Raw genomic sequence first — 12,893 nt, forward strand, 5'->3', positions numbered from 1 at the left:
AATACAATATATATATATATATATATATATTGTATTTAACATACATTTTCTTGCTTGTATTTAATTTAATTTTGTTTTATGATTATTGTACAGCACCTTGTTTTAGTAATGAAATGTATAAATTTATAAATACACAGTCTGACTTGGTTTCTACTGTGAGACCACATGATGGCAGCCAACATCAGCAAAACTAATCCAGAGGTACATGTGACATAATTACTGGGAAAATATTTACCTTTCTCATAGGTCAGTTTTTATCCAGTATTATTCACACACACAAAAAAATTAAACTTTGAAAATATAATTATATGAATGTTGACAGTAAAGCATAGGCATGAACCCCACTTGTGAGGAGATTGGGGACAGTAATCTTTCCCATAAACAAGGAATTCCCAATAAGTGTATCATAAGATCGAGTTGATACAAGTCTGCCTTTTGGGACGACTGCGACTCAGTGGTTGGAGCAGTCGTCCTCCAATGAAAGAGTCGAAGGTTTGATAGCTGGCAGCATGTAAACATGTCCAAGTGTCCCTGGACAGGACACTGAACCCCTCAATGCCTCTTATGTGCTTCTTTGGTGTATGAATGTGATCTAAAATGACAGACTCTAAACAATGATTTATTCAGGTTAGCTTTGCAGAAATGTAATTGAGTGCTGTATGAATGTGTGTCAATGGATAAACGTTGGTGTAGATTGTGTTTAAGTACTTTAAGTAGCCTGGATGGCTAAAAAGACACTTATGTACAGTCCACTTGCAATTTACCTTCTAAGAGATGGTGACTATGGCAAGGTGTTTTGATTAAATCATTTCTGAAACGAGTACTTTACTCTTTTGTTTGGATATTTTTAAGTAAAACACTTTTGAAAAGTATTCCTGCCCCGTTTGTGCAATCAGAATCAAAACCTTGATTTGCAAACAACCTTAGCTGCTCAAGACGTCGGTCTTATTTTGAACAACTTCTGGTAAAGTTTATTCCTAATTAAAAGTTTTAAAAAGGTACTGATCGCAAACGTTAAAGCTGATCTTTCAAAAGGGTTGTTTTGAAATATGGCCAAGTTTAAAAGATTTTTCATCAGTAGTTTCCCAGAAATGTTAAAATGGGTGTGCACTTAAACTAAATGTGTCTGACAACCACTTGAAAGTGAATCTGCTAACTTTATTCAACAAGTCTGAGCAGAAATACCCGTCAAACTTCTGTCAGATTTTTTTTCTTTACCTCAAACGTCTCTTCTATGGACATCCTCGTTGTTGACTTAGTTTCAGTCACTGCTTGTTTTAGGGAAATAAAACTTCTGTGGCTGTTGGCAGCCTTACAGTCTTTGCGTACACATTTTTATTTTAAGGACACATTAACCTTTAATATGAGAAAGAAAAGTGCAGATTGAGTTTCTTCCTAAATTATTATTTTTCTAAACTGGTTTTCATGACTTCACATCAAGTTCCTTTAAAACCATTTTTATGACTCATTTATTTTGACTAACTTTTTCAATCCACCAGATCAAAAATAAAAAACCCACAAGTTTACACTTCTGTCATCTTTAACTTGGGATGAACACGTCTTTCATCAGCTAAAACCCTTTTCACAATTTCTAATTAAACGCTTTTGTCCTCCCCCCACAGGAACAATGCAGGTGAGCATTTACAAAAAGGCTACAAGTGCTTTTGTTGCAAATCTCCTGCACAGAACGAAGACCAGACTTGTGCAGATTTCAGCGGCTCTTTGCTTTGAGGAGCTGGAAAAAGGAACGCGCCCACTCGTCAAAATAAGTGGGAGGCAAAAGATTAGGCCTCGGGAAAAGAAAGCTGCGTTAGGATTCCTCTGGAAAATAATGGGACGTCTCCATGAATATTCAGCCATGAGCATCATTTTGATTTTCTATACTCTTCAAAACACGAGCGAGAACTATGACTAAAAAGTTAACAGAACATTAAGTGGCTCAGGGAGATAAATAGCTATGTTAAAGCAAACAAAACAGATGTAAAATAGCTGTTCAAAATCTAAGAGACATTTAGCTTAGCTATTTATGCTCATAAATTAAAACAAATTTGACTAAAAAGATAATTTCTGATGGACACTTACTTTGCTCTGTCTCAACAAGGTCTGCACTTCAGTTCCTTTGACGATGCCATGGTTTGTGACGTAACTTGGAATCAAAGCACTGTCGTCCACCGTCCCGTGGACATCCAAGTACTTGTGGATAACATTCAGATAGGCCTCCTTATCCTGCAGTGTAACAGCAGAAGACACTCAGTGCAACTGAAAACTTCTAAAATGTTCCATACTTGCAGAACTCCAGCGGTTTCTGAAGTTACCTTCCAAAATGCGGCACGCTTTCCGTACACGAGAGCCTGGTTTTGCCTCTTGGTGGACTTGAGCTGCTCGCGTTCTTCAGAGCTCAGCTGATGCTGCACCACAAAGCCAAGGAATGTGTTGTCTGGTGTGTGAGCTGTGCATCCAACAATATAGTACATGTCACTTAGAAAACACACAACTGGAAAAAAACGATTAAACGTTTTTTCAAGCATTGGCTACAGAAAATCTTAAAGTTTCACAATTATGAAATAAACTTTTGTATGATTGGGTATTTGTTTCGAGTACGAGTTGCATGAACCACCAGACTAGGTGTTAACTGAAAAGGACCAGAGACATACGGAACATGGTGTAGAACTGCATGGGGATCAGATTCAGACCACCAAATGGACTTTTAAGGTTATGTTTCTCAGCCCATTGTGCATGATTGAAGTCTGGTTCAGTGCCGAAAGAGTCCAACACACGGATCACACACCTGATAAACACACAGACATTAAAAAAGGGTGATACAAGCCAAACTGTAACTCTAGTATCAAAGTAGAAACTTACTAAAGAAGCAACATTTCACTTGTAATGCAAAATAATTAAATGACTAAGGAATAAACTTTTTAAAATACATTTAGTCAAGTGGTATTTTATGCAAATTACATCAGTGTAATTTTAAACCATAGTCGTTCGGCCTGTTAGCTGTTCAACTTGAAGAACGAACATAGGTCCACACTAAGTTCATCACCGAACACCACGAGAAGCTGGTTATATAGTTGTCTCGTGTTTAGTAAAATATCTTACTGGCTAACACTGGGTGAACTTGAACGAAACTCAAAGTAATCACTGGAGGGACAACTACCATAATTTTCACAGTATGAGTCAGTTTTTTGCATAAATTAGCATGCCTGTGACTTATACAGCAAAGTGACATTTATGTTTTCCATATTTATAACCCAATTTTTGGCTGACATTTGAAGATTTCATTCATTCTGACATGGAAAATATTGGACAATACCATTTTCTGCCACTAGAGGGTGGTCGCCATATATGGTAAACCAAGTCTCTCATTAAAAGGTAAATGTAGCTATTAATGAGACTTGGCTTGCCATACTAGCCAGCTTTGCCTCGCTCCGGAACTCCTAGGGCAAACGTCAAATCAGCTGCATTTTGCCTGGGCAGTGCTGCGAAATGCAGACGATTTGACCATTGAAGTGCATTCATTAAGTAAAAGTTCAGCTGAGACACAGCTTTACTATAATTTTAAGCAAACAAATTGTATTTAGGTGGTTATATTGTTAAATTTTGAAGAAATGCGCAGCGCGTCATTCCTCGACATGCTCCTGCTTCTGCGTATCGGCTTATGAAATGCAGCTGATTTGACCGTCAAAGTGCATTTATTAAGATAAATTGTTAAAGTCCTCCCATGCACGCTCCTGCGGCCGCCATTTGGCAGCCACTCGATTTTTGGCGCACTGGCCCACATTTTTGTGTCGTCAGTGGTGACGCATAAACACGACGTATCAGCAGTGACGCAGAATAGATGCGACTTATTCGGTGAAGCTCCATATTTATTTTTTTCCACTTCATTAGACATATTTGGACTCATGGCGGGCGCGACGTGTACAGCGCGGCAAGTACGCTACTTGTAAATAACTTTTGAAGTCAATCTGATTCAGGATGGACACAGTTCCTCACCTCAAGCTGAAAAATGGTTATAACTCAGTATGAGTATGGTAGTAACTGAGAATCATCCCCAATACATTCTGAGCAGTTTTATATTTTTGTATAAACATTTGGATGTCAATTATACTAGGCAAAGAGACGATAAAATCAGATAAATTAGCTAAATGTGTTTCTAACAGTTGTTTTTCTAACGTAAATAAACAGATAGTACAATGAACGAGTTTACAATTTGGTGATTGCTCTTATACTAAGCTTAAAATAACCAATGCCGTAAGGAAGCAGGTTTTTTTTTCTTTCTACCAGTCATGGTGGGACTGTCACATATGGTGGTGAAAGAGATGGAACCAGATTTTTTAAGTTATTTATTTATATTGAAATGTGGACTTCATATTGATTACTGTATTTTTCGGACTATAAGGCGCACTTAAAATCCTTTGATTTTCTCAAAAATTGACAGTAAGCCTCAATCAGGTGCACCTTTTGTATTAATTCTGGTTGTGCCTACTGACCTCGAACCAATTTTATGTGGTTATTGTGAATGAGCTGAATAAATATCTGACTGTTTTTGTTTTGCTTAATGTGCCTTATAGTCTGAAAAATATGGTAGTCCAGTTAGGTTTTGACACTGGGTTTCTCAAGCTAAAGCAGAAAGTAATAAAGGTTAAACACTATGTCCGGGTAAATTGAAAATCCAAGTTTCATTAAATATCAGTTGTTGATCAATTCTAAGTTAATTTCTGATTTTTAAAAAAGTGTTCATGTAAATTCATCTGAAACTCCTGGAATTTGGCAAACAGACAAAATAATCAGTCTTTGTGACTTTATTTAAATCACAAGGCCCTTAAAAAGACTTTTGCCACATTGTTGCAATTTAATGCTTTTTTCCCCTAAGAAATTTGCACTTATTAAAATAAATATAAAACAAAGAAGTAAACCCATTTTAGCATCAGTGTCCTGGAATGATCCTGAAATAATTTCCATATTCATGGTGATCATTTTTCCACTGAGCACATAAAAGAGAGAAGTGTCTTTGAAGCTGTCCCCCACCCACACTTTGCTCGCTTGACATAAAAAGTTAGCTCAGAACCAGCAGTGGAACATGCACGTCTTTTTGACTTGGAAAAAGAAAACAAGTCTTGGCATCTGAAATGCACTTTGTCCTGATGCAACAAGGACATTCGAGTTGTGTGTTAAAAGCAGAAGAGAAACGTTTCCATTACTCTTTATTTTTAAATGACCTTTATTTGTGCTCATACGCTCTGTTCTGTCTGCACGGCACATCCGTCTGCCCTTTTCTTTAAAATAAGTGACTATTCAATGACAGACCTGTTCAGGCTTTAAGCTCCGGTACTGGTTTTTGTCAGATCTCTCGTCATCCTCGACACCCTGACTTTTATGTTTGAGATCTTCCTCTTACCCTCTCAGGCGTCAGCTCGCCGTTATTCTCCTCTCAAAAGGTGAAAATTTACACATTGTATCTGCAGACATCATTTGCCGTCTCACCCCTCCAATAACCGTCTAATACTGAAACATCTCACTCGGTGTTTTCTGCATTTCAGCATCACTCATTGACTCGGATTTGACTGCTTCTCTTTTCCATTGATCTCGTTTCAACAAAACATTTTGTTCCAATTACCGTTAGTTGTTGTGTTTACCTTGATTTTATCTTAGCAAATATGTAGTATTATATGTATTGTATAGTATTATATTACTTAGTAACTGTTTTCAAAAAAACAATACCAACAAAGGTAACGTGTGTTAATATGCACCAGTATTTATTGCATATTTGATGTTAAAGTTTATTGTTCTTCAGCTGTAGATTTAGCTGAACTTTGGTTAAATTGGTAAGAAAATGCCATAAGATGGTCCTTTCCTTACAATTATGCAATTCTTCAAAATTATTTGAGCAAATGAGGCATCTTTTTTTAACCAAAAAAGGCTTTTTGTACTAAAAAAAATTATATAAAAAAAGGCTTAGCATTATTTGCATGTCAACTACTACCATAAATGGCAGTTTTACTTCAAGATGGCTGCCACAGCCACATCTAGAGATCTGCTAATGCTCAGAGCGTGTTGAGAATGAGTCACAGCTATAACTATATTAAATTTCAACTCATCACCTGGAAAATTGACTTAAGTTCTGGGAATTTTTGTTTTGCTGATGTTTAGCTGTAGTGGCCATGTTGAAATGAGGGAACTCTAAACTTTAATCATGTAGATGTACACCCAATCATTACCTGCTGACAGTCTCAATAATATTTGCCCAGTGGATCAAATTATTTACTCTTCCATTCCCAGTCTTTGCCTTTTGCCACTGACAGATCTTATCTGGGAACACTTTGTTGCATGTATCTGCATACTGCAAAACCATTTTAAAAAGCTGTCGAGGTCTGATACTTACTTGTGTTTTGTCCAGGATTCCTTCAGCACAGACGTGATTTGTCTGAAACCAATAATGTCTGTGTAGATCAGGTTCGGTTCCACATGTGCATGGCGAGGAGGACAGTTACTAGTCACAGAACCAAAAAAGCTAAAAATAAATAAATTCAAAAACAGAAAAATAAGTAAAACCACATTTTATATGAATATATGATAACTTAAAAAGGACTGATTACGATTCATCAAGCTACTATTTTGAGCTCTACATTTTTTTCGCCTTTAAGTAACGATGTGAATGAAAACAGTGTGTTAACTCACGTTTTGAGGGTCGGTATGGAGGCAGACAGGTGAAGATCATGACCCAAGATGTAAAGTGTGGATATAAGATCACTCCACTGAACTAGCTCCCCAAGAGGACCTCCACTGAAAGCGTTGTTCACAATTTTTAGATTTGCTTCATCTGTAATCGCACCCGGATGCACCAGAATCTGAGCGGGAAGAAAAAAATACGAGCCCAACTTTGAACACTTTCGGATCTACATAAATTCTTCACAATCGCTTATTTTTCTGCTTTTCAGGAAGAACTTCTAAATAGTTTTGATCATTTAAAGACAAAGTGACAGAGTGGGGTGGCTCATTTCCTGCAATGACAACAAGTGTTCTTTCAGTTTGAATCTTTACTGTAAAGTCAATAACTGCTGCCTGCAGAACTTGAATGTGTGTCAGACGAACTTTTAGGCCCTAAAATATAAAATTAAATAAAAACTAGACAGTGCTTGAACAAAACTCAAGACCTGTGGGCTCATCGAGCCACTGTTAACCAGTAACGTCAAAGAAAACAACACATCTACCGTAGATGATCAGATTTCTAAAACCCAACAGTCAGCTCTAAATGTATTTACCTGTTTAACGTTCCGCTCCGTCAGGTTGTATTTGGCTGAAAGGGAGCGTCCCGCCTCCACCCAAATCGCCTCCATACTTTTAATCCGTTGATGGATCCATCTGAACTGGGTTTTATTGGCCAGAGATTGGTACAAACCTTCCATATTGTTGCGTACAGCAGCTTTGTGTGATACCAGCTGAGAACATGGAAAAAAAACAGCACAAACATGTTATCTTGTGGATCTGCTTTTAAATTTTAAAGAAATTTTGTTACGCAAAAGAAATTAGCTGAGAAGCATAAAATATTATGAATGTCTGTATTAAAATTTGGGTCAGTTTTGCAACTTTCTACATTGAATCAACAAAGTCCATGTTCAATAATCTAGGTATACAATCCAACAATTTTCAGTCAGGACATCTGGACAGTTTCTTTTGTTGTGTGCTGAAACATTTCACCTTCCATCCAGAAGGCTTCATCAGTCAAGGAAACAACACAAAACTGATTCTTCCCCCAACAGCTTACTCCAAAGTGGAACAAACAAGTTGCGTTGATGCCAAGATGGTCTTGTGTTGTGCGTTTCCTTGACTGATGAAGCCTTGTGGATGGAAGGTGAAACGTTTCACCACACACACAAAAAAAAAAAAAAACTGTCCAGATGACCTGACTGAAAATTGTTGGACTGTATACCTGGATTATTGCGCATGGACTTTGTTGGTTTTGAACCATTTGACATGACTGTCAACAAGGAAGAGGGCTGGCACCGGAGGAAGGGGCATGCCAAAGACACCATCTTAGCACCAACATAACTGGTTTGTTCCACTTTGGTGTAAGCTGTTTGGGGGAAGAATCAGTTTTGTGTTGTGCGTTTCCTTGACTGATGAAGCCTTCTGGATGGAAGGTGAAACGTTTCAGCACAAAAAAGAGAAACTGTCCAGATGACCTGACTAAAAATTGTTGGTTTCTACATTGAACTCTATTAAAAATATTTGAAGACTTTTTTTTAAATCATACTTGTTCTTTTAGGGAAATTACAGAGGAAAGAATGATGTAAACTCAAGTGAGTAGTTCTAAAATTCTGCTGCTGTTCTAGCTGCTGCTATTCATGATAAGAAAACAAGATTTCTTTGGACTTCACCTTCACCGTTTCCAGTTCAGATGGTCGTACCTTCCGGCCTGAAAGAACTGGGCACCAGGACTCTACCTTAACAGAACATGTAAAGAAACGGGAGCAGTTACTCAAACAAATTATCACTTTTCTCCTTCAAGACAAATCGACTCACTTTGTAAGAATTACTGTAACGATGCGGGCAAAAGTTTTAAACTGTCGATCAACACACAAACAGAGATAACAGTTTAACATCACTAACACCTTCATTTTGACTCAGATTGCCAACTCTGTGTGTTTAAAACCACCTGGGTACCTCGCTGAGGTAAATGATGAAGGAGCACAGTGACCCATTCACACCGTAACTGCTGTAGCAAGGGTCACTCTTCCACATGTCCTTCATCCACTGGAGCCACGGAGATCCAGAGGGCCACAACAGAAACAACCGCATTGTTACTCTCAACGCACACTGATCTTCATGAGAGCCTCTAGTCATTTCTATTAAAACGAGTGCGCTTCATTACCTTTATTTTCCCCTCACACTCTGGAAATCCATCTGCAGGAGGCAGCGGGCAATTTTTGTCTGCTTCAGCTTCACCCTCTAAGAAAAAAAACACGGTAACCGAGTTATCCTACATACTCATGTCCGAGCAGATAAAAAAAATGGAAGACTTATGGCAACACAATTACACATTTATATATATAACTATAACACTTGCATTTTAATTATTCACTTCAAAACACTCAAATGTCTACTCCTGAACTATTTTATTTAATTAGAAAAGAAAACTTGAAATCACAACTAAGGCGTCAGGAACAAACTAAAAATATTCTTTGCTATTTTTAACCAAACATGACAGATCTAATCAAACAACTGCTTTATACCTTCACCAGAGTAAGATTTTATCAGTAAATTCTCCTTTGATTCTAAGTGAACAAATACTGGAGAAAAAATGTGTTCATCTGAGCAAGTTAACTATTTTTGGTTTAAGCCTTTCATTTTGTAATGTAAAGATCCAAAAAATGTACCTTTTTATGACATTATTAGTTGATCTCAATCTTTTTAAAATCAGTATTATAGTTAATTTATGTAATATAAACTTGTCGAAAATCTTAAATCACAATAACTATTTGCATAGTTTTAAAAAGACTGGGCAAAAAGTTAATTTCACAGGGTTCAGTTCCTTCTTTGTATCATTTTACAAGATTGTCTGTAAGATTAAAAACAAAAACAAGTGTGCCACTTTTTTTTACTTGTGGGTGCCTTGCTTTCTTTAAGCCCTTCATCTTTCTCCTCGTCTCATAAAATTAAACATATATGGTTTCTATTTTTGTAGGATTCCCTCGAAACATTTTATGAATGAGCCCCTTCCCTGTAAGTTTGTGCAACATTCACAGCACAGCAAGCCTAAATCAAATTATATCTGAAGTTATGTCATGCATCAACATGCTGTGAACAAAAATGGACAGATTATAAAATTGTTGAGATTAACACAAAAAACTGAGGCAATCAGAAGCTCACTATGGACTCTCAACGTATCTGCTGCTCATAATGAGCAAGTCAAAGAGGCACTTGGGTGAAATGAGATTATTCCTTTGCATTTAAATATAGCGTTTTATTCTGCCTGGATTAAATACTTATTTTGTGCTGCTAATTTTACCATTCCTCTTATTTTCCTAGTCACTTCTTTAAAAACAGGGCATCACAAATCCAGCCGTTTTTATAAGAGTTCAAATTAAACCTACCTGGCTTTTTTTCTTGTTTCGGCTCCTGCTTCTTCTCCATTTGTATCTTGAGAAGGTCCTCCAGTTGAGTCACTTGTTGGCGCAGCTGGAGTTTATCCAAACGCAGATCATTTATCAAATCATCCTTCAGCTGACCTTTGGCTTTCTCTGCCTCCATCTTCAGCTCAAGCACTTGAAGTTCCTCTGTTTTGTCGTTCAAACAAGGTGAAGAAGAGACTGGGAAATAAAGAAAAACAAATTATTTTGCTTTTAAACTTCGATTACAACTAAATATAGCTTTTCATAGGGTCACTTAGCTAATTTTACTATACATTAAATAAATGCAAAGCTACAGCTATAGTTAAAATGTTTGAGGGGTTGACAGGAAGTTATTCAGGGTAGAAAAGAGTTAAGATGCAAAAGATATGCCCCAAAGTGGCTTTGTCTGTATGTTGTACTCTGAATGTTTAAGATGTTTAATAAAATCTCTAAACTATAATAAATTCCTGTAACAAAGCATTTTGTTTGTACAGCTGTCTTTAAGCTAAAAACCAATGTTCAAACTTTTGTGCTTTTAGTGGAAAAGACAAACTTCAAAGTGCTACACGATCATTCATTTCCACAGAAATAAATGCCTTTTTTTTTATATTATTAGGGATTTGGGGTCTGTCAGTTTAAATCTTTGAGACAGAGCCTGTTTTGGTGTAGACAAGAAGAAAGAAGAGCAAAGAAAGATAATTTTGTTTCATCTCACCATGAACAGACTACAATTAATTGGAGCCTTTTTCATTCTTTGTTTGTACACGGTAGCCAAGATGCCAATCAAGAGGAATTATTCTATCTAATGAGACATAAGCCCCGTTTAAAAACATTTTGTTTCACAAACAAAAACAATATTTAAAGCGTTAATAAGTGAACTTTTAGACCACTGAAAGAGAAATACTTGACAGCACTAAGTGAGATATGTAGCCGTTATCTACGCCTATCGATGTTTACGTGTCAAAGCAACATATTTTTAACACCTCATGTGACCTGTATGCTGTGTCATCCATGCAAAAAGGCCTAAACATAATTTTAATTTTACCTAAACACATTTTATACACACTGGGAAACCAGAGTTAAGCATATGTTGTAATGAGTTTCCCACAAAGTTTGGACGTAACTGGCAGCAAAACACTGATTGAATAGGCTACTGCTACCCAGTGTTGTATTCATTCTAGCCAGACCAGTACATAATGAATCTGTAAACTGGACACTTTACATCTTATTAGCATAATCTGAGTTTAACTACTTCTGTCTTTAGTTCACTGAATTTAGACCAACAACTTAAACCTATTTAAGACTGAATTTTCCCCTTATAATACTGCCATGCTGGCAGTAAGGTCAACACGCAGCTTTTATGTTGATGACACAAAGTTAGCATCGACCTTGTAGTCGTCAATTCCATTGCATTTCTATTTTGGTTTATTATACATAAAAATGCTTGTTTGATTGATCTGTCATTATTTGCAAGCCAGTATCAAGTATCCTTGCACAAATTTTCGAAGAGTTCCAGATGGAAAAACAAAGTTTTCAGTCATTGCGACATCACAGTTGCTACCCAACATTCTTCTTTGGCTCTTTTTTTTTTTATTTTTATTTTTTTATGAATTAGCTGCAGAAGAAGCACGACATGTGGTATGCATTGCTTATAAATATATACATTTTTAAATACGGAAACAGTTTTCTTACTATTTTTCGAAGATTCAGCAATGTTCAGCAGTTCTTCCAAAAACCTGGCAAAAATTTTCATCACATCTAAAAACGAGGAGGAAAGAGAAACATGGCAAATTAAACCAGATCAGGAAGATGTGTACACAGTTTCGTTCCACCACATGTACCACATGAGATGCGAATGACAAAGAAGACCTTGACCTTGAGGTGACAAGGCACACAAAAGATCACTTAAAAATAAATAAAACGAGGCCCAAAGATAAACTGGCCAAGATTAAAACAGACCTGGATCCTGCATGTAACCACTGTAAACAACTCCAGCTACACTCACACACATTCTGGACGTGCGGGGCTATTGGCAATCTAGTTTTGATGCTTGCTCTGGGATATGTGGAAAAAAACTGCCTGTCACCATTCATTTAATTGTTTGTGGAGTCCCCAGTGGATGCATCCTTTAGCATGTGTGAGAGGAATAGGATTGCATTTGGCTCTCTTCTGGCGAGGCTTACTTTATGCAGATGGATGGATTTGCATCCCTGGCATACACTGGATAAGCGAAGTTATGAGTCATATTCATTTGGAAAAGATTAGATAAACTCTGAAAGGATCTGTTGAGAGATTTTGGGACACTTGGCATATATCGTATTGAAAGTATGTCAGTGCCCGTCTATTGCATGCATGTCTGTAGCTGATCCAATATGGGAGGGGTAGGGTGGGAAGAGATTTTGTTGTGTTTTTTTTTTTTTGTATGCGTTCTAAAAACAAAATCAATAAAAAAGATGACAAAAAAATAAAAGAAATCATCTTGTCCACAAAGAGCAGAACGATGTGAAGCCTGGTTAGACCTAATTCACAGTTGACCGTTACACCAAAAACTTTTTATTTATTTATTTATTTTTATCCACCAGTAAGATCAACCCTACCCTGGAATGAGATGTTCTTTATGCAAATTACTCTTGTGCACAATGAACACAAGTGTGCCCAATCAGTCTCTATTCAGTTGACCTCCTCTGAGGATTTGTTGCAACTTCAAACAAAAGAAATGGAAGTGAGCACGTGTGATAGATTGAAATTACTCTTTTGATAAGAGGTTGTAATAGTTCT

General features: G+C 36.9%; 1 protein-coding gene across 1 annotated transcript in view; it reads right to left on the reverse strand.

The window, feature by feature from the left end:
* The window catches only part of LOC119419033 (alpha-1,6-mannosylglycoprotein 6-beta-N-acetylglucosaminyltransferase A), a 17,143-nt gene that overhangs the window by 3,395 nt on the left and 855 nt on the right, over positions 1 to 12,893 (reverse strand). Inside the window, exons 3-13 of the mRNA XM_037686331.1 lie at positions 11,808 to 11,873; positions 10,098 to 10,313; positions 8,876 to 8,952; positions 8,668 to 8,757; positions 8,382 to 8,447; positions 7,266 to 7,442; positions 6,682 to 6,851; positions 6,386 to 6,514; positions 2,655 to 2,788; positions 2,316 to 2,449; positions 2,083 to 2,226 (exon numbers count right to left, since the gene is read on the reverse strand). Of these exons, the coding sequence (XP_037542259.1) occupies positions 2,083 to 2,226; positions 2,316 to 2,449; positions 2,655 to 2,788; positions 6,386 to 6,514; positions 6,682 to 6,851; positions 7,266 to 7,442; positions 8,382 to 8,447; positions 8,668 to 8,757; positions 8,876 to 8,952; positions 10,098 to 10,313; positions 11,808 to 11,873 (1,403 nt within the window). The remainder of the gene's footprint in view (positions 1 to 2,082; positions 2,227 to 2,315; positions 2,450 to 2,654; positions 2,789 to 6,385; positions 6,515 to 6,681; positions 6,852 to 7,265; positions 7,443 to 8,381; positions 8,448 to 8,667; positions 8,758 to 8,875; positions 8,953 to 10,097; positions 10,314 to 11,807; positions 11,874 to 12,893) is intronic.

The sequence above is a fragment of the Nematolebias whitei genome, chromosome 13 (assembly GCF_014905685.2).
Source record: "Nematolebias whitei isolate Nwh7 chromosome 13, NemWhi1, whole genome shotgun sequence".
NCBI classification, from domain to species: domain Eukaryota; kingdom Metazoa; phylum Chordata; class Actinopteri; order Cyprinodontiformes; family Rivulidae; genus Nematolebias; species Nematolebias whitei.